We start from the raw sequence: 20,584 nt of genomic DNA on the forward strand, positions 1-20,584 counted from the left end.
TTTCCAATTCTTCATTTAGCCTTTGCCGATTCTCCCCCTCCCCCTCCCCCCCCTATTGCTATATTCTTACTAGAGGTGAATCTTGGCTGATAGTAAGTAGCTAACCGCTGCGCCTAGCCAAATTTACTATCAGTGCGTCATGTCCTTTATTAACCTGAAGGTTCATTAAAGTGGACAGCATACTCGCGGAATAAACATTGCCTGCAAAAATTAAGGCTATTATAGTAGTCCAAGGCTAGAACCCAGGGAATCTAACAGTATATTATCTAAATTCTATACACATTGTTAGAGACTGAGGCTTCCGAGTAATCAGTATCAATCAAGTAAAGCAATTTGAAAGACGAGTACAATTGAAGCCGAACCCAGGACAGACTCCACAGAGATTTATGTAGGTATCCACAGACCTGATGAACTCCTTATTTAATATGATGATTATATTGATGTAGCCCTACTTTGTATTGGCTATAGAAATCAGAGCAAGGTTGTAGTAACCTATATGTATTAACAGACAATTTTTAATGGCTATTATACATATGTACCATTATAAGTTCCGGTCCAGGTTCTAGACAGGCTACTTCCATATTGGGCTGTGTTTTTAAAATTGTCCAGATTTCGCCCAAGGAAGGACTAGTTGATCCCACGTTATCGTCATTTAACGACTTTTCTTTCTTTTCTTTTCCTTTTTTTTTCAATACTATATGCCACCAACTGTCAGTCGAAAGAGTCCTGTCATTAATTCCTATTCTGATGACTCGTAAATAATATCTAAAACTGAAGGGAATAAAGGAAGAATCGCCTCGTATATGCGTGTCGGGGTTCATGCTCATTATCATTCATTCCATTCATTCATCGGCTCTTCATTAATCTGAAGCCATGATGCCATGCGAATGCAAAATGTCGTACGGAAAACGCTGTGATTAATAAACATCAAATAACGCAACAGCCTGTGGGGGGAAATAAACAAAAAAGTCTCAAACGCAGAAACGACAGTAAATAGGGATATCTTGCTTTAATAAATTCGTCAAATTGAAAATTCTGAATCAACGCCGACTATAATGAGTATTGAGTTCATGCAGGTCAAAAACAGGACTAATGTCGTTTATATTTCTGGAAAGATCTCGTTAGTCATATGATAAAAACACAGATGGGAAAGCTTACATCTTCGATTCTTCGCCGATTTGTTGGATCCAAGGTATTTCCCGCGCCTAGCAGCGTCTGTCCAACAGCTCGCGTAGCACCAATAGCAGGTCGCAGGATTACTGTCGGTGCACGTCGCCAGACAGCCTTTGCAGCCCCGGCAGCACTGCCACTTTCCATAACCTCTCCAGGTACGGCGACAATGGCGTCTCGTGCCGTAAGCAAGTCCCGCTCTAGGCTGCTGAACGCGCCTCGAAGACCTTGAACCACACCAACAGGCTGGTCAGCATAGTGCGAAATATGCTTCCTTTCATCTTCGTCTGTAGAATCGTCGTCCCCTTCAACGTGATGGTGGGTTGACTGTGCGGTGTTTGGTGCGTTGAGGAAGTCTTCCGCGCTTTGAAGAACGGTTTGAGTTCCAATAGCCAGCTTCGCTCCAAGCTTGACAAGCTCGTTTGTTGTAGTCTTTGCAAAGGAAAATGCACCCTTCTGAATGCTGCGCACAATTCTTCCATCCTTTTTGTATTCGCGCATTGGTACGACGACTAAGTCTTTGAAGCCACTTCCAACATTGACTAAGGACCGAATAGGAGCAAGCCCAGCCAGCACGCCGGGCAGTTGGTTCCGCTTAATATCGGGCATCCATATATCATTAAGCGTTTGACCAAGCTTGTCGAATCCGGACACACCGTATATGATGACGCGTCGCATAACCATGTCAGCTTCATCCAGGACGAAAAAGTTCATAAATTCTGTTGTTCGGCCAGACCGCAGCCCAGCGTAGTCGACTCGCTTGGGTTTAAAGTCTAGTTTGACAGGTATAGCGTTGACTTCTACTCGCTGCAGGAACGGTGCATCATTAGGAGCAGTTGGGGACGGCGCTGATTCATCTTTGAACTCAAAGAATCGACTCAAAAATTCCAAAGCGTCTTGGTCAACGTGAAGGCGAAGAGGTAGAATGGTGGCCTAGAGAATGTTAGATATCTCGTAACAAATTTATAAAGTAATTCATCGGATACTCACTTTTAGGACGATCTCGGACGCGGCCAACTCTGCCACGGGTTTCACATTCAAAATTTCCAGGTGTACCATGCTAGTTCCGCTCTCTCGCTCCCCTGCATCGTACATATATGTAGCAAACTTTTTCCAAGTAGAAGTAGGAATATGATCAAAAATCTCAAGATCATTCACCCGCACATCTATTGAGCTTTGGGTTTCGCCCACGTCAGGAGGGAAAACAACCACATCAGTTGAGATGCCCTTCAATTCAAACGTCATCTTATGGTGTCTGCTACGTGAAAGCCGCAATTTCTTGCCCCGGGCTGAAGGAGGTCTATTTTGACGCGCTGTCAGTCCCGTGACGGTTGTTGAAGTAGTGTAGCTCCCAGTCTCGCTAGCCAAGTCATCGATGTCGTGGTTGATTGCTCTAGAAAGCTCACGTGGGTCCTTGTTCGCGGGGATGCCAATGTAAATCGAGTTGAAAAGGAAGTCACCAATAACAGATTCTTCATCATCGTCTTCAGATATACGGCCCCCTTTCTTTGCACGTCGCTCCGTAGCCTTCATTTCAACATCTTTGACGGCTTTCGAAATAGTATCTCTTGTCCGTTGCCAGTCGTAACCATCAAATAAGTTCCAAATGAAGTGTACATCACGTACTCTAACTCTCAGTGGGCTGCCATGTATTTTGACTTCGTTAGCCAGTCCGTATGTATTATGAGCGGAGTCCCATCGATGTGCTGTCCCGCCGACAGTTGATTCTTTGGCAAAATGATCGTCTCGAAATTCGAGATCCGACACGCTAGACGCCACGTTGTATTCCGAATGGAAGCTATCCAATAGATTAGAAGGCCGGGCAATGTCGTTTGTCATGCCCATCATGCTTGCGCTCATTGCTTCTTCTGGGTTAGGCCTTTCCTCGTAAAATTCACTCACATATTCAATCTCATCGTCAAGGGCGCCTTTAAGTTCATCCTCTGTTTCTAGCTCGGAAATATGCTCAGCATCTGTCACTTCATCAGTGGCGAATGCATCGCCAGTAAAGGATGCGAGCATATCTTGTATGGGCATAACCTCAGTCCGATATTTTAGCACTCTACTTGGCGGCGTCGGGGGTGACAAGCCATTTAGAAGACTGATCAAGGTTTGAGTGGAATCCGCACATGTTTCCATGATAAGTAGGTCATCTCTCACGTCTACATCCACTGATCTGTTGCCGTCACTTGACTGTTGTGCCATCTTCACCGAAACCATGGCAGACGAGATAAACGATACTGCAACAAAACCTTTGTCTGTAAAGCCCTGCACTTGCTCGCTTTGGCCTGCAGATATACTGCGCTGGTGTGAAGTATCCACAATATCGATGTTTTGAACGTCATCTATAATCATCAGGGTTGCCTTTTTGATTTCAAAGCTGACTTCGGACGTCGTTTCTTCTTGAAGAGTTCCCCTGAACCTTGCATATGTGAAGATGAGAAGGCCTTTGGACGGCATTTCTCGAGGGTTGAGGCCCAAAACACAGTCTCTCAAAGATACAGAGAACTTGTAAGGTTTTCTGTCAGGTTTATATATAACAGAAGCCGTAGGAGATGCCGGCCGGTGTAGGGAACTTTGCAACTCAGTCAAATTTGCAACTGAATTAGCCAAATTGACAGCCAAGTCTTCTGATGTGGCACCATCTCCAAGGCCCAGAAATGTCATAACTACAGATACTATATATTCCACCCTGAGGTTGTGCAGTTTGACTTTAATTGTCGGTTCCATTTCGTCAGCAATAAAGCGAGTCATAATCATAGGCAAGTGAGATCGCGTCGGACCAGTAGCTGCAGGTAGTTCCAATGCTTCCCCAATAAGCTCCTCCGTTTCATTTCTCGTGAGTGATAGCCGCTTCACCTGGCCGGCCACAAGGGAGGGAAGGCTGATATGCGCTGCTTCAATGTTTTGCGACACCAGTTTCATATCTCCTACTTTACCACCAATACAAACGTGACTTTTCAATTCGCGAATCAATGCTAACGTCATGATTCCCGGTCGATCATCCTCAGGAAGATATTTCGTGACATTTGATAGTTTTGCAATCTCATTTGGGAGGGAAGACAGAGGATGTAAGCCCTGAATATTTGAAATAAAGAGTTTCAGGGTCGCTACTGTAACTCGAAGTACAGCTCCTTGTCGCCTTTGCCGTAACAAGGTATCCAACATTATATCGTCATCCTCCTCGTATTTATCTTGAGATGGCGTTAAGAGAGACAGCAACCTATCCAGGTCAACTTCCTTTGGCGAAAAGACATATTCAATTCGAATATTTTCCAAGGCGACGTTTGCCGGAGCATCGTCCACATGACCGATAAGATATGGCCCACTCAAGTCACCCTTGTCAATTTGGATGCCAATGCCCTCAAACCTGCTAACAACTTTCACCGCAGTAGTTCTTAGCTCAAGAGCACAAGCCTCGCCCACTAGATCAACAACAATGCCTCCTAGTCTAGAATTCACCTTCCAAGGGACAGACGTCAAGGATGGGGAAGAGGCCGAAGAAGTCTCAGAGGACGGGGTGTCCGCAAACCGAACACCAGGGGATGGCTTTGCAGGCGCTTCCGGCTTTTCTCCTCTAACCGTTGAAACAGACGCTATTGAGCTTCCGAGTTCCAGAATAGTACTCAGGCCTCCAAACCAACCAAGGATTTCTTCTAGACGTTGAATATTGAGGTTTAAATGAAGTGGCAACGTCGTCAAATCAATTCGTGCAGATGTAGAAGATTTGGTTACCAACAGCGAAATATCGCGATGGCTCAGGGCCAAAACATCCCTTACAGAATCCCTCATTTTCAGATCTTCGTTGAATGAAATAAATTCCTCAGATGCGTCCCCAAGAACAAACTTGGCAAGCTGGAAATGAAAATCCGTCCTATCTTTCACAATCACGACACTTGATTTTGCGTCTTTTACTAATACCCTCAAGATGACGTGCTCGACAGGAGAGATTTCAGAATATGGCGATACGTTCTGTCTGTGATAGGGAATACCGGTCAAGTGTTGCAAGAATTTTATCGAGCATGTGTGAATATTGAAGTTGAAACGGCGAGGGCCTGGTGCCGTGGGACTTGACTTTTTGGTTGTGGACGAAGATTCAGACGAGATCCGCTCGACAACTGACACCATCTTCTGGCCAGCTTTAGCCAGCAACCACCCCGATGCTATGTCAACTGAAATAATTGCATCGCCAATATCAACAGACACGGCAGTCGGAGATTGCTTAATATCGGCATTCTCATCATGTGGGTTTCCTGGAGAGGTCTGTGAGGTCTGTTCCGCCCTGTCAAAAGCAACCGAGGAGTATATAGAGTCTCCGTTTCGTGTAGACAGGGTTAGTTTTGAAGCTCCGAGACTATCGCCCATTGTAGAGCTGGACAGGTTACCCGAAAATGACCTCATATCAAGACCGTGCTGCCGATTTCGTTGTGGTGTATGCTCTTCCGGCTCCTTGTTGACGCTGCTCTCAGGTATCCATACCATTATCTTATTTATTTCCAGGACTTTACGGGCGACCTCGGGATCTTCAGTAGTTGCCTCGGAGGGAGACCGTGGTCGATCACTTTGAATCGAGGGCAACGATTCTTTTAAGCCAGCATCTAATGTTTCCTTTTCTTGATGAAGTGAATGCGATGGCCCTTGTTGGGCAGTAAGCTTCGGCGTGGAGACGTCTGTATCGGCGGTTTGGACTGTTTCTGATGCGGCTACATCCTGGGATCGAGGAGCGCGCGATGTCGAGTCCGCCATTAGACTTGTCGAATTCCAGGCACCGGGCATTGCAGGACTATAGTCCTGGGAGTTATAACTCAGGGCACTCATATACATGCTTGAGGCCTCTTCATGGGTAAACAATTTAGATTCGGATAGATCTTCAACTGGCGAATCGGACGGTGAACTGCTGTTGCTCAAAGGAGAATTATGATCGTCACTATCATTATCGACGTCATCATAAGCAGGTCTAAGAGCCTCAAATGAGGCAGCATATTGCGAGGTATCTGCGCTCTTCGCAGGCGGTGTAGCGGCTTGAGATGTGTCTAGTGGCATATCATCATTGAAATCGTGGGCCATCAGGTTGTGAGCCGACTGCCCAATTGATAATTGAGGTTGATCGAAATCGTGCCATGTTTCCACCACTTGTGACGATTCAAGTCGAGGACTTCGTGCGCGGGGAGTGCCTGCGCCTTCAAGTGATCGAGGGGGTAGTATTCCAGAATCTTCGATATCCTCTAAATATTGAGAATGAAAAACCTCATCCAGGTAATCAGGATTATCAAGAACCCCTTCATCAACATCATCATAACGACTCCTAGAGACCGACTGGTCCATTGGATATGGATGTGAATCATATTCCGCTTCGCTTCCAGCATCTGAAAATCGACCATCTAGTGTATGTGTGGACCTAGCCAAATGCCTGCTGTGTGCAACTGGCGACCGCTCACTGGGATAAGGGTGATCCCAAACGACAGACTGGGATAAGTCCGGTGTAGAGCTCGACACAGATGGAGGCTGAGACTCGCGTGACAATCTTGTCCTGGTTGATTCACGGCCTAATTTCGAATGTGTTGTCGATGGAGATGAAGGAGGTGCTGCGAATCGTGAATAATTGGAGAAAACCACCGGGTCAGACACAAGCATGGCTTGTATAGTGTCTAGGGTGAGCGTCATCCCACGTGGTTTTCCCGCCAAATCTCTAGCCTCGTCAGTAGAGCTAGACGCATTCCCAACGAGTAATGCCTCTTTAACTACCAGGAGGGCAGTGACTTGGTCTGGTTTAGTTTCCGGCATTCGTTTCACCGGCCCATCCTGTGGAAAGTCCATGTCGACGCGAAAGTTGATGCCGGTAACCTTGTTCTGCACTCGGTCCTTGATTCCTTTGAGAAAGTCAGAGATGAAGCTCGGGAGCGACACCCCTTCGTTTCCCAGACCGACTTCGCCGTCATCACTGAGTGAGGAGGTGGATTGTTGTAGGTATTGAGACTGTGATGAAATAGCTGCCTCTAGTTCTTCCCTCTCCCCCTTGGGTTCCGTCTTGAGGAAGGATTCCGCTAAGTCGTCTGTTGTCGGGAGGACATGGTCTTCAGCAGGCCTCTTATCGGATGTCTGGGTTTTGTCTCGACTAGCCTCGGGGGCATCGTCGGACAGGAGCCGAATATGAATATCGATGCCCTCAATCTCAACGATGATGCCACTGCTATAGAGATCGGCAGGTATTATTATACGCAACAAGGATAGCTGCGCCTTCAGAATTTGACATGTTGCGGGTAATCGGAGGAACGATGCTAGTTTCTAATGGCAGAGAAATAATTAGAAGCTGTACTCCATAACAAATGGGACGATAAAGTATACCTCCGTCTTTAAGCTTATATCGCTCAACTGGAAAGTGCTTCTCTGCCCCCATCGAACACCCAGGCTCTCGAGATCCAAGGTGTCTATGTCCAGCAGGTCGAAGCGGGACAGTGCATACCGCAGTATTCGCTTCTGGACGAACCAGGGTAGGAGGAAGCTCATCGTCGCCACTGGCCAGAGCCGAATGGGGCTCCAGGAGGTTGTATTATTTCAGCATCGAGGGATCCAGGTCGCGTGTGTTCTGCGTGCAAGAGGTAGAGACGAAGCGTTATGGGCAGTGAAACGAGTCGATGAGTGCAGTAATCGCTAGCCTGGTTGAGGTGATTTGAGATTCGAGGACGGAGAAAGAAGTGGAGAAGCCGATAGCCGATAAGCTACTGATATAGACGGCATCAACAACAGCCCCTCCTCAAGAAGCCCGGTACGATCCCGCTGATTTTATTATTTGAAGGGAATGGACAGAATGCAGAGAATATTCGGGAGAGAAATACTATAAAAGCCGTCATCCACCGCGGCAAGCGGCAACACGCTGTGGCTATTTGGGCCGCCAAGCCCAGTGCTAAACCACAAGCGTCACCTGCAGCGCAAGGCGGGGCGACAACACGACCGACTATACCTGGTGATGGCCCTCAGCACCCCGACTGTACTGACTTTGTCTGGCCTGATCTGATCAGGCCCGGCTTTGCACGGCCTCCCTCTGGTGATGTTTATTCATTATTCATGCTAGGATGGTTTCTGTTACACTGTTGTGCTGTGGCTGTGACGTCATATAACCCTATGCTAATCCTCCACTTCGTCCGCAAACTCCAGCACCACCCACTGGCAAAACTTCTCGAAATCCTCGTACCATTCCTGCAGACGCTTCGCCTTCATTCCACTGCCCATGATGCCGCTCCGTATATCAGCCTGCCACTCCGTCGCCTTTTGATCCTCGAAACAACTCCAGCGAACCGAGTTCTCCGCCATGGTGGCCAGCCCCGACAACCCCATATTCTCTAATCCCTGAAGCACCTGCCAAAAGTCATGCGTGAGGCCGTTCTTCCCAGTTCCAAGCACAGCTGGATCGTCGTTGTTGAGCGATACAGAGACACCTCGGGATAACAGTGCTGGCAGGGAATGGTGTTTAATGGTACTGGACAGCCGCAGGATTTCGTTAGAGATAGGACAGCATTCGATAAGTATTTTCTTTTCTTTAACTAAATCGATCAGGAGCGGATGCTTGAATAGAGAATACCCGTGGCCGATACGACGCGTTCCCAAAAGAATCGCGTCGTACAAATTCTCATCGGTTTCGTCGCCATCGCCGAGACATTCACCTGCGTGGAAGAAAAAAGGGATCTCGACCGCTTCTTCGGCACATACCTTGCGGAACCAAAAAAGAACGGGTATCAGGTCTGCAAGCGGCCGTCCTTTGTCTTCTTGACCGACAACGTCGAACCCACAGATCATGTCAGGATATGCTTGCTTGGCGATTATGCACTGCTTCATATTCTCGATGATTTCTTTGTTGGGAAAAAATCGAAGAGTAGTCCATATCATGCGTGCCCCGTAAAAGCGACTTCCTTCTTCCGTAGCTTTGAATTTCTCAATCTCGTCCTTGAAGACGCGGAAAAACTCAATGTAATCCTTCTCGGGAGTATCGACTCCTTGTTGGCGATATTCAAAGACAAATGCTGTTCTAAAGTCGACATATCGAATCCCATCTCTAGCCAACTCACCCAACATACGCCGTAGACACGATCGGAAGATCGGTTCGTAAAATAATATACTGCCTATGATCGGGAATGTGCGTTGAAAGATCTCCCATATTGCATTCACTCCATGGTGGTGGTAATAAGAATGCTCGGCAGAAAGCATCATTCTTCCTTTAAGCCATTTTCGAAACCCATCTTCTCCGCCGTTCGGAAATGTCGCCGCTGCCCCCTGTATATTAATGAGAGACGAGGCCTGATACTCCTTGGCCCAGATAGATTCTTTGTCATCCGAAGGCGTCGATGAATACTGGAAGCTGAAGGGGGCTATCTCAAAATCCTGCTTTGTTAATAACGGTGCAGGGGCAGACATGTGAATTCCCGGGGTCTCAAATGCTTGATCAATAAGAAAATCAAGGTCAAACATGGCATCGAGGTGAGCGTGCAAAAGCGAACCTTTGGGCATACGCTCGACGATTTTCCATAACTTGGTCTGCTCCATGCGCTTTCGGGCGACGGTGAACATCACTCCGGGGTAGAGGAGTTCATCGTCTGGCCAGTCCTCACCTTTGGTCCAGACTTGACTCAGTTCCTTATTTCGAATGACGGACACAATGTGACACGCTTCCTGCGCAACCGTAGACATTGATTTGTAAAAGGTGGCGTCTATTTTCGAGGACTTAGCCAGATATTCTAAATCTAAATATAACAGGTGGCGGTAAACTCACCATGCCTCTTCTTATGTTCTTGCTCGATTAATGCTTCGCGGCCGTTGAGGTACTTTTGGATGAACGGATCTTCGAATTGCGGAATGCCCTCTTCCAACTCCCATTCGATATCCTTATCTGAAGGAGTCATGGTAATTATTTAATTAGAAGTTCAAATTTTCCAGCAGATGGCGTTCTTGGCAAAGAAAGGAAAAAACAACGATCATGAATTGGTGGTTCCGCGAATGAGTTAAGTTGCAAAAGAAGGGAGATCTGCGGTATGCATAATAAAGTTGAGCGAACGCCGACTCCAGCCGAGGAGTGAAACACTACTAATGTGCAGATAATAATTTTTTATTTTACAATTAATAATAATTCTATTAATAAGAATTATATTGTTTTCACTTACACAAGTACGTCCCAAGTTAATATTATCAATAATATAGGCTGGCGTTATTATAAAGCTAGAACGCTATGCCTATATGGTGCTAGTGCGAATCGATTCTCATTCGCACTGTAAAAGTTCAATATTGTTGGCCGAAAAACCACTACACCAAAAGGGGATCCCCTTCATTAGTGAGGGTAATTGATTTGGTACTTATTGGCTGACAATCATTGTCCCAAACAGTTATCCTGGTTCGAAATGTTGTTAATTCCGTCTAACCTGTCTCTCAAGCTTTTTTTGATTACTATCACTTCCCTCCTTTGCCACCACATAGATTCTATTCCACTTCCACTTGAACAAGGCACTTGACTAGTTTTTCCTTTCATCGGTCCCTCCGAGCTATGCCAGAGTACAATGATCCAAAACTTAGGTTATATACAATCATTAAAGCACGGTTCCGCGCTTCTTGCCAAAGACTTTTATATACCACTATGCCACATGCAAAGTCAAATATCGACGACGAGTAAAAGAAAAAAGCTCCATTCGCAAATGCAGACATCATATGTGGCGGGGTCTAAGTATGGTGTGCAAGACAACATAATTTTATAAAGGCTGTAAATAGTGCAAATAAGAACTAGAAGGGTGGCCCAAGAGGAAGAGACAAGAAGGAAAGCAAGATCTCAATGATTTCCACTCCGAAAACAGCAAGTGCCTTGGGATCCGCAAGAGAAGTAAGTACGGTAGTGGTCGTGCAAGCTCTTTGAGCAGGCTTGCCCTCCATCCGATCGATAAGCCAGAGGAATGCATCAGGTGACCCATTAATCTCCATGGTTACATGCTCGGAAAATACATCACGCACGTATTCCACGCTAGCTCCACCGCTACAGTACTTAGTAACAAGCTCATCACTATCTGCAATAGGGCTGACTTCATCGCCAATGGATTTGTAAATCAAAAGAGGGATCTTTGGAATGTTCTGGCCCATGGAGTTCGGGTCTAATAGAGCATTTGCGGTGGGGCTGGTAAAGACGTTTGGATCCTTGGTGTAGTTATAGATATCGTGGCCGAAGTATTCACCCAGATCTCCAACGAGGCAGAGTTCCTTCGCCTTGTTAAACTCTGCCATTTTAGACGGCAATATGTTCTCACTTATAATGTCTTGCGCAGCAGGATATTCATTTGCAAGACCCAAGATTCCGGCAGGAATCAATCCAGTGAATAATCCCTTATTGACTGTGTTAATAACAGTCAGGATCTTGGGTACCGTACCACCAAGTGCTGCTCCCGCAATCTTGAGATCGGGAGCATAAGTAGGCTGAAGTTCTGCTGCAAATCCAGTAGCCAGACTTCCTCCAGAATATCCCCACATCGTGATTTGGGCATTTGGCAAAATATGAGTAAAATTACCGGATGCTAATGCTGCACGAATGTTGTCCAAAACAGCATGTCCAGATAGCGTGTTGGCTAAGAACGCAGCTTTGGGGCCAAGGTGATCAGGGACAGTCACAACCCATCCCTTATCAAGAGCAGTGGTAATAAATAAATACTCTAGCTGGGGCATGAGTAGGGAGAGCGACTTCTCAGCATCTGACTGTTGTAGAAGAGCGAAGGAGGGCGAACAGTTGGGACTTGCAGCATCTTGAGCAACTTGATAAGAGTGAAGCTTGCTAAAGTCGGCGTTGTGTGGGATCAGAATAGTTGACACAGTTGCAATCGGGTTTCCAAAACTATCACTTGTTCGATACAAGACCTGGTACGCTGATTCAAGGTTTGACCTCGCAAAACCAAGGGCTGCAATAGGAAAGGGTGGGTTACGGTATCGCAAGATAGTTCCCGGTGCTGTGCTCTCATATCCAGGTGGAGGCTGATAGAATGGATCTTGACTTGGTGGAACAGGTCCATTCCTTGCAGTGGGCATGGCCCATATGAGAGGAATGAGGAAAGCCAGAAGCTGAAAAAAGAACATATTGGACTTTGCCATTTTTGATACCTGAGTGACAGTTTTGGATGAAGTATTAGGCCAATTTATGTATGTCTATGGAGAATATGCCCCTCGTGACACGTGCAGGTAAGAAATTACCCCGTATCTTCTTACCCCGTATGTCATCCAGCCTTCTGTCAACGGCGTCCGAAAAAAATAACTCTCCATTCCACATATGGAAATTCAGTTGTATCCGGGGGATCCTCCGGCATGCATATTGGGGTAAAGTCATTATGAAACCGCACCGGATTAAAATTGAGTTTAGATGGCTTAATACGAGTGGCGTGGATTTGAATCCTCCTGCCGAGGCGATTCAAACTTGTCATGTCATTTGGCGGTGTGAACCTCCATGTAGAAGCTTATTTCTCATGTTCATCGCTGAACATAGACAATTTCTGCTTGGACACTATGTAAGGATTTCTATCATTGGAAGGTGACAAATTAAAAATGGGGCCATTTGATCAATGAATAATTTCAAACCATTGAGGAGACTTTTTTTGGTCAGGTGGTAAAAAAATGTGCCGTGAATTCTCGGCATGATGGATATTGACAGTGGTATTGCAAAAGTTCTCATATAGCACTAAAAAGGCGCATCTTACCGTCAATACTAATAAAGAAGACTAAGCCGAAAAATGAAAGGTCACTCGGTATAGCAGTTTTATTATGAGTATTTTGGCCTAGTGCCAGATTAGTTTGGGTCTGCATAAGCACTAATTTCATTGCTATAAAAAATGCCCCTGTATCTATTGACACCTGGCCCCACATCCTCCTGATCCTCTAAATCTACCACGAGATTAGTATAGTATAGCAGCCAATGAAAACTTACGCAAAGAACAGGAAGAAAGTCACCGAGCCAAACGGGAGGGACAGGAAATTATTAGCATGTGATTCGTCCAACGCTTACCAAGCACTAAGCAACGTCGTGAATTTTTCATATTTGATTGGCGAATTCTATAGATAATCTTCATCGGGACGATCTTTCTCCGCAAACTCGGGTTTCAGCCTAATATCAGGAGTTCATTACTGTCCGTCACCCGGAACCTCCTTCCAATTCTGTCCATAACTGTGTAGAAGACTATCTATCTAATTACATGTATACATCCGTAGTGCCTACTTATACATTCGCTCAAGGATCAGGAATCGGATTCACTGCCTTGCCGTGGTGCAGGTTAACATTGCTGTTGGATAGCAAAACTAACGTGTAATTCGAATGTTTTAAAAACATCCCACTGCGATAGCCTCGGTAGTTTTTCCGAAACCTTGATCTTTTTATTATTTTTCACGTGCTGGCCAAACCCCATAAGCCGCCAGAATGGAATCCGACTTTGCACGCTGATCAGGCCCACATTTCTATATCTCTATGCCCAAAGATCATAAATCTGAGATTGAAACGACTCTAACAGTCGTCATTTAGAAGTCTGAGAGCCTTATCTAAAAATTTGAAACAGATGTCCTCTGGGCCATTCAATTTTGGGGTGTGGTCGGGTCCACACATACGTACGTACGATCTACATCAATTGATATAGTATGCATAACATGTATATATTGTTAGCGACATCAATGTCAGGTAGCGATTGCAGAAGCAGTGAAAAATCAAAAACATCATTGGATTCAATTTATCATTCCTTGACCCAATTTTCTTTCAGTTCAATCGTTTTTTAGCGACCATGGTTCCTAGCAAAAGTATGGCCATTGCCATTATTTCTTTCATTCTATCCGTATCTGCGATTCCAATGCATAATATGCGATCCACATCTGGTCTGAGAGGCCCCCTATCACATATTTTCATACATGAGCTTATGAACCACTAGATGACACTGTCTTTCCCGAGCTTCAACGAGACGCTCTACTTTCTTCTGCCGCTTACAGCGGTTTGCACTGGTTCTGCGTTTGACATTACTATCACCAAGGAAATAAATGAGCTTGTCACAGACACTCAGGTATATCTATCATCCCCTCTCATTGCGCAAGCATCAAACACCGACATTACAGGAATGGCTATATAGGGTATTCGGAAGAGAAAAAGAGAATATCTGTTGTGGTGAGAGGCTCTACATCCCGTAAGGATGTCTTCCATGAAGAAAATATGTTTTACTTATACCCAATGGTCTTCCTAGCAACGGACTTCTCCAACGACCTCGATACTGCCTTGGTTGTTCCAAAGCTATCTGGAGTGGACTTTCCTTCCGGGGTGATGATTATGGCTGGCATTAACATCCCTTGGTCGGCCGTGCATGACGAGATTATCACGGAAGTCAAAAAACTGGTTGAGATATATCCAGACTATACTCAGGAGTCAACCGGACATTCACTTGGTGGTGCGCTTACCTACATGCCTTATATATCTCTAAGCCAGAACTTTCCGAATAAGTCAATCACAAGTAATGCATTAGCTGCGTTTCCCATAGGAAACCAAGCATTTGCAAACTTCGGGTCTTCTCAACATGGAACTCTTAATTGGGGTAACAATGCCTTGGATAGCGTGCCAGTAAGTAATATTTTGGTCTATGCTCTACCTTTAAAGGAAAATAAATGGAATAAAAAAGGCTTATTTGATCTTGCACGACTACAACTAACGACGTGTCTCTCTAGAATATGTACGTCAGCCCTTCAACTTCGCCTACTATGGAAATGTAAGTAAATACCTTTTATTCTTCGTATGATAACCGGCTGGTTGATATTAATACCCAGGTTTATTATGTTATAGGAATATTACAGTTATGGAACCCCACTCAGCACCTTACAATGCAATGGTGAGCGCGATATGGGCTGCTGAGCTGGGAACGGTATGTATGGCGTTACACCTGAGCACGTTTCTAGTTTTGACGTTCTCGAAATGATGGCGGGATGTGACCCAGTCTCGAGACGATTCATTGAATGTTCGGAGGACAAGGGGCGGTGACAAGGTCCCACAGGATGAGGTCTTTCTTTGGAGCAGTTGAAATGTTCTGGACAGTTATTGATGTTTGAATTTAACACGAGTCACTTCCCCGAGACGGTTGTTGCTGGATATTAGCACAAAGTTGGCAAATAATGGTGACGAAAAGGTGGGAAAAGGTTTGTACGCTATTACTTCGATCAAAGCCATTGGTTTTGATTGTGATTTGATTTAGTGAAAGGTCTTTCAGAAGTTAATATCCTTTAGATGATTTATAAACAACTGTGACGAGCTGCGGGGTTAGGGCACGTGGCTGGATATGTGCACTATTTGTTATACAAACTAATTTGTAATTACTCTACCAGAGCGATCGCCACAGTGGTTCCTTTTCTCTTTCCTCTTTAGCTTCAGTTTTGCAGTCATTTTACTTCAATAATATCGTATTAGAGGAAAGGTCAGGTTGGCTCGCTTCCTAGTCAGGTCTGGCTGAACTGAGTTCCCGAACACACAGTATAACTGGCTATCCATGAAAAACTTTGGCTTGACGTCTGCTTTTCAGCGAGCCATAGCATTTCGTTAAGCTTCACTGAGAACACTGATCCTCGTCTGGAATCTATTTACGACACTCACCGCTAGTTGCGGTACGGTCGATGATGATGATGATTCATAAACCGACCCCTCGCCTAGGATATATACTAAGCTAATCACCAAATCCGACCGTTACGCTAATGGTCACGAGCTGTGGCTGCTGTCCGAGGTGGCGGTCTTAATCGCAGGAATATGGACCGTCAAGTCTTGATCAGAGAACGCGTTCAGCCCCCGAGGTGCGCTCTTTGCCACTACCTCGCGGAACTCGTTCAGGATAACGAATTCAAGCTGCAGCTTCAACGCATAGACAAAAGAGTGGATGACGGCTTTGAGCGTAAAGTACTGCGCATAGTCCAAGGCAATGACCAGGACATCACACAAAATGGCGATGACTTGGATGAGGATCAGGTATGCAATGGTGATGCGGACTCGCTTGTTGAACGACTCCTGGACCATTTTCAGCGTGCCATAGATATAAATAGTACTGAGAATGATCTCCTGGGCCGAAAAGCCAATAATCTGAATGCGCTCAATCACGTTCATGAACGGCAGGAACTTGGCGTGCGTGGGTGCATTGGACAGGCCGAACTGGAAAACGACTGTTGGGATGTGGAAGAGGAAGGCGTCAATGATGATCATAGCCAGGGCAAGAGGCAAAATGAAGCGATTCTGCATCACAAAGCTAACCAGGTTCAGGCGCGAGTACAGAACCACCGAAAAGCCAGTGACCATCCCGATCCAGCCGATTTCGGCCAGGATGGTGCTGAGGATCCATGGGCATTGCGGAACGCAGTCCTTGAGAACAAATCCAATCGCATGGAGAGTGACACCCCAGGTGGTGACCAGGACACTCCAGAAGTAGAGTCCCGAGTATCGGCGGAAGGTATAGAAGATCCAGACGGTAAGTTCAAGGGTCATCCAGAGCGGAAGCGCTGTAAAGACGGCAAGAAGGGACCTTTGGCATGGGTTAGGAGTATGGCACAGAAATAACATATCAATCTTCACAGGGCAGACACATACCAGATGGTCTGGTTCCAGGGAAGGGGCCCAGTCCGCGCAAAAGACCAGTCGAATTTGTCGGTGGAGACATAGGGCACGGTGATGTTGTGAACCGCCATGGTGTCTCTGTCATCAGGGGAGGTAGCCTTTCTTCCTGACTGTTGCTCTCGATAGACTGTGATCTTAACGGACTGTTTAAATACTACCAAAGGAGGTCATGGTTCTTTATACAGGGTCCAGCCCCCACCCATGACACCTTTATCCCTAGCGTGTTTCCACTGACATGAAGGGAAGTTTGATTGATGCACGAATCGTGAGCGCTCGAACCATCACCCAGCATGCCAGTGCGTCGTCTTTCCATTCGACAAAGCGAGGTATCTGTACATTTAGTGGGGGTATAAATGTGATCTAGCTAGTTTGAGCCAGATCGCACATGGGGCTGATTGCAGATCCCTTACAGAACCTGGGGGCCACAGCAAGTGTGCTGTCGTGGACGCGGCTTGAAATAGGGCAGAAGGGAATTATTGGTGCCTCAGCTGAGCCCTCAACCTGCAGATAGTTGAAAAAGAAAAGAAAGGAAAAGAAAACAAGAAAAAAATGAATCTCTCTCCTGCACCAATTGATGTACGTAAAGGTCGACCCCACTTTTATTTCTACTGTACTGAAGAGAGTAAAATAGCATTTATAGCATGTATGTACGGGTTTTGCCGCTCTAATTAATTATTATTGCAATATTACCCTGAACCACCACAAATTTCGTCATATTGTATTTTTGTGCTACCAACCCACCCTTCAGTATCATCTAATAATTATGTGGGATGTCTGAAATCCCGCATTTTGATCTTAGCTGATCAAAGAAGTCGAGTGGGCCAGCATATCGCAAGTGACCACACGCGAAAGAACCTGACCCAAAGCAGTTTTATTCATTAGAATATTTGCGACACTCAGCCGCTGCACCAAAAGACGAGAATATTGAGAATGCTGAATCCCAGCTACTACTCACTCATATAGTTAAGGTTGCTAGAGGCATCTCATAATCCGTCAAAGTGGGCAATATTTCGTCAAACAGATCAGAGATCACTATGGGCTATTCTGCTAACAAGAGACAGGGATCGTATGAATCATCAGGACTATTGTAATAATAGTTGAAACTGTTAATACTAAAATAGTAGCATGATATTGATTTTGAGACTCTTCTTAATGTAACGCTTTGAATCGTAATCGTAGTTAGTCTTTCGTCCGCCATTTTTGTGCTCGTTCTTGAGTTTGGAAAATAGATTGTCCCAGATTTGTTCTCTCGCCTCATCGTCCAGAGGCTCATACCCGATGGATACATGGGTTCGGGACATGAAGGTGAAAGTGGCCTACCCCGTTGGTGGTCAGGAGCAGAATTCCCTGGAAGTATTCCAGCGTACGTAAAAAGACTGATTAGATCAGTAACATAGATTCATCATTAGTTCTAGTGCATAATTACTATATACAATACTGTTGCGTGGGAGGTCGTTGGATGAGCGTCTTTCCAGATAGACATCAGCTTGGTCGAGAAGAACGATGGCGTCCCAGTTAGTGGCGTTCTTGAAGAACCTGAGAAGGTTTTTTTTCAAGCGCAACTGGTTCGTGACCGAAATCTGCTGCTGTAATGCTAAGTAGCGGTCGTATCGTATACTCTGCGACCGATTCTAAACCTAGGGATTAGTCTTCCAAATTCGGCTGTGATAGAGATTTCCAATACATACCCGCGGTGAGAGTTTTCCCAGTACCTGGAGGTCCATGCAAGAGAGGAAGATCTAGCCATCGCCTTTGCTATAAATAAAATCAGCGCGGAAATGCTCAGACTGTCCAGCTCCACCGCTGTAAGTTTGCACAATCGCCTTGATGGTCTCTTTATTCGATTCGGGCCGTTTGATCTTTGCCGTAACGCATAGAATGGTACATTCAGTCCAAAACGAGGCATTTCTTTGGGAGCTTTAATTAAAATATCAAAATGGCATTTGAGGGAGCCCAAACGGAAATAGAGAAGCATATCGGAGAACTTTATCGTCAGAGTCATATCGCCTCGGCTGCTCAATGTGTGTCTGCGGAACTTCGTCAACAGCGTGAGCCCTCCGCAAAGAAATCATCCATACCCGGCTATCTCGTGATGGTATTGCTGCAGGAGACACTAGGTAGATTTTCATCACAGAGTCGAGCCAGCGAGCCCTATAGTACGGCTAGCGTAGGTATAGCCACCATTCAACGTACTCTCCCACAGTAAAGACGTGAATGATGCGCAAGCAAGCCCGGGCACACGAGGAATCCTTACGACCATTTGTCATCGGCGATGAAGGTCCAGGATTGCTCAAGTCGTGTCGCTCCTGGGTCGTCGAAGATGAAGTAGTATCCAGGTTGAATGACTGGATGACCAATGATACCCGGTCTGGCACGTTGTGGGTGTCCAGCGAATACGAGATGGTATTATGTGAAGTGCAAGAGCTATAGCGTTGGCAACGGTCGTCGCAAGCTGGCAGGCAGAGATGCCCATAATCTCACATTTCTGCCGGAGGCCCCGTTGTAAGGAATTGCGACATATGATGACGAGCGAGCAAATGGGATTGATTGGCCTAGTGTACAACTTTATTTGCCAGCTATTGCAGTTTAACGATGACGACGAGGAGTTGGACATAGAGATGGGAGGTAAGTCTGCGCGTGCTGGGGGCTCTGCTGCACCGAATGTCCCACAGGCTCATTTGTGTAATTGATGAGCCTAATGATCTCGAATGGGGAGATCATGAGAACTGGTGTCAACAGTTTATTGAGGTCTTACTGTCATGTCAAGAGAAGCGCCAGATTGTGCTTAGCCTTCTCTTCACCACAGAGGGGCAGTCCCGGCTTCTCCGTTCGTCGTTGAGCTCCAAGGATAGGTACATTTCGACAAAGAGAGGTAGGGAGGTTGCAAGAGTCGGCGGAAGGATTGGGTCTGGCTTCGATAACAGGAGAAAGAAAGAAGAACCATTGTAACATCGAAAACAGAAAGACAGTGAGAATCTTCAAATAGATTATCTACATAGTGAAGGGGTTAATCTGGAAGCCTCGTCAAAGCAGGCAAGTGGAGAGCTATGAACGAGAACGGCAACAATAGTCGACCGATCCAACCAATCAGTCTTCAGTATAAACCCACAATATAAAACTGCAATATAAACCATAACTGATCTCATAACAAGGCATTCATTCTGTACATACGTAATATGCAAGAAGCATGAATAATTAAGATGCCTGTGGCATATAAACTGGAGGCTGGAATGGCGCAACTTGAGACTGAAAATAATATATCCCCCCCTACAATAGGTTGAAGCGCTTTCTCGCATTGTCAACTCGGCAGCTGAAAGAGGGGGAAGCGATATCAAAGCAATCTTGTTGGATTAAGCCAGTCAGTCGAGAGTAGATACACTGATACAGATATAACGAATGAATAGATGAGATGGGCTGTTGGGAGTTGAAGCGGGGCACGCGACAGCCAAGTATCGGCAGTGGGGAGGACGTTACTGATAGGCGATGCAGATTAACCCTAAGAGTCTCGGTAAGTTAGGCTAGCCCACATGAGCATCACACGAACAATGGAGTCATGGACGAATGCCGTATCAGTAGCCTCGATAGTATCTGACAGTTTGCCAAGCGAGTATCTACATGTATCAGTTCAAAGGGAAAAGAAAAAGAAGAAAAAAAGAAACTTCGGAGATCGCCGAGCCCTGGCACGTGACTGGCAGAGGCGTTTGTGCGGAGAGGGAAGGCGCGCAGCCACTGCCTTCCCGACTGAGCGTAGCGCCAAAGGTTGGTCGCGCCTGCCGCGTCGATCAGCCAATG

The 20,584-nt window shown here is 45.9% G+C and overlaps 7 protein-coding genes across 7 annotated transcripts; 2 read left to right on the forward strand and 5 right to left on the reverse strand.

Annotated features, from left to right (window-relative positions):
- Positions 1-1,089: 1,089 nt before the first annotated feature.
- Positions 1,090-7,677, reverse strand: BGW36DRAFT_394478 (putative autophagy regulatory protein Atg2; the record flags this gene model as incomplete). Its single annotated transcript, XM_046217916.1, has 4 exons — positions 1,090-1,107; positions 1,159-2,103; positions 2,161-7,455; positions 7,516-7,677. 4 exons carry the CDS (start codon positions 7,675-7,677, stop codon positions 1,090-1,092), a joined length of 6,420 nt encoding a protein of 2,139 aa, XP_046075019.1.
- A 618-nt stretch (positions 7,678-8,295) lies between these two features.
- On the reverse strand, positions 8,296-10,064 carry BGW36DRAFT_423947 (putative CECR1 family adenosine deaminase; the record flags this gene model as incomplete). Its single annotated transcript, XM_046219901.1, has 2 exons — positions 8,296-9,872; positions 9,935-10,064. The coding sequence occupies 2 exons, from the start codon at positions 10,062-10,064 to the stop codon at positions 8,296-8,298; spliced, it is 1,707 nt and encodes a 568-aa protein (XP_046075020.1).
- Positions 10,065-10,932: 868 nt separating this feature from the next.
- Positions 10,933-12,279, reverse strand: BGW36DRAFT_394480 (secretory lipase-domain-containing protein; the record flags this gene model as incomplete). The annotated part of the gene is made up of 1 exon (XM_046217917.1): positions 10,933-12,279. One exon carries the CDS (start codon positions 12,277-12,279, stop codon positions 10,933-10,935), a length of 1,347 nt encoding a protein of 448 aa, XP_046075021.1.
- Positions 12,280-13,946: 1,667 nt separating this feature from the next.
- On the forward strand, positions 13,947-15,181 carry BGW36DRAFT_394481 (Alpha/Beta hydrolase protein; the record flags this gene model as incomplete). The annotated part of the gene is made up of 7 exons (XM_046217918.1): positions 13,947-13,962; positions 14,149-14,219; positions 14,300-14,339; positions 14,397-14,767; positions 14,886-14,912; positions 14,987-15,032; positions 15,057-15,181. The coding sequence occupies 7 exons, from the start codon at positions 13,947-13,949 to the stop codon at positions 15,179-15,181; spliced, it is 696 nt and encodes a 231-aa protein (XP_046075022.1).
- Positions 15,182-15,889: 708 nt separating this feature from the next.
- Positions 15,890-16,973, reverse strand: BGW36DRAFT_445254 (uncharacterized protein; the record flags this gene model as incomplete). Its single annotated transcript, XM_046221665.1, has 2 exons — positions 16,766-16,973; positions 15,890-16,700 (listed from the first exon to the last, which is right to left on the reverse strand). The coding sequence occupies exons 1-2, from the start codon at positions 16,861-16,863 to the stop codon at positions 15,890-15,892; spliced, it is 909 nt and encodes a 302-aa protein (XP_046075023.1). The 5' UTR covers positions 16,864-16,973.
- A 1,755-nt stretch (positions 16,974-18,728) lies between these two features.
- Positions 18,729-19,478, forward strand: BGW36DRAFT_355802 (uncharacterized protein; the record flags this gene model as incomplete). The annotated part of the gene is made up of 4 exons (XM_046213689.1): positions 18,729-18,959; positions 19,019-19,195; positions 19,369-19,417; positions 19,465-19,478. 4 exons carry the CDS (start codon positions 18,729-18,731, stop codon positions 19,476-19,478), a joined length of 471 nt encoding a protein of 156 aa, XP_046075024.1.
- A 114-nt stretch (positions 19,479-19,592) lies between these two features.
- BGW36DRAFT_102165 (uncharacterized protein) lies at positions 19,593-20,406 on the reverse strand. Its single transcript, XM_046209171.1, has 3 exons — positions 20,337-20,406; positions 20,267-20,288; positions 19,593-20,133 (listed from the first exon to the last, which is right to left on the reverse strand). The coding sequence occupies exons 1-3, from the start codon at positions 20,345-20,347 to the stop codon at positions 19,780-19,782; spliced, it is 387 nt and encodes a 128-aa protein (XP_046075025.1). The 5' UTR covers positions 20,348-20,406; the 3' UTR covers positions 19,593-19,779.
- Positions 20,407-20,584: the final 178 nt, after the last annotated feature.

Source organism: Talaromyces proteolyticus (genome assembly GCF_021365285.1).
Source record: "Talaromyces proteolyticus strain PMI_201 chromosome Unknown BGW36scaffold_3, whole genome shotgun sequence".
NCBI classification, from domain to species: domain Eukaryota; kingdom Fungi; phylum Ascomycota; class Eurotiomycetes; order Eurotiales; family Trichocomaceae; genus Talaromyces; species Talaromyces proteolyticus.

What these genes read in the sequence shown, in the direction of transcription:
- BGW36DRAFT_102165 (XM_046209171.1), bottom strand. An exon ending in TTAATCTGCATCGCCTATCA is followed by an intron (nt 20,134 to 20,266) that starts GTAACGTCCTCC and finishes TAATCCAACAAG; the next exon opens with ATTGCTTTGATATCGCTTCC.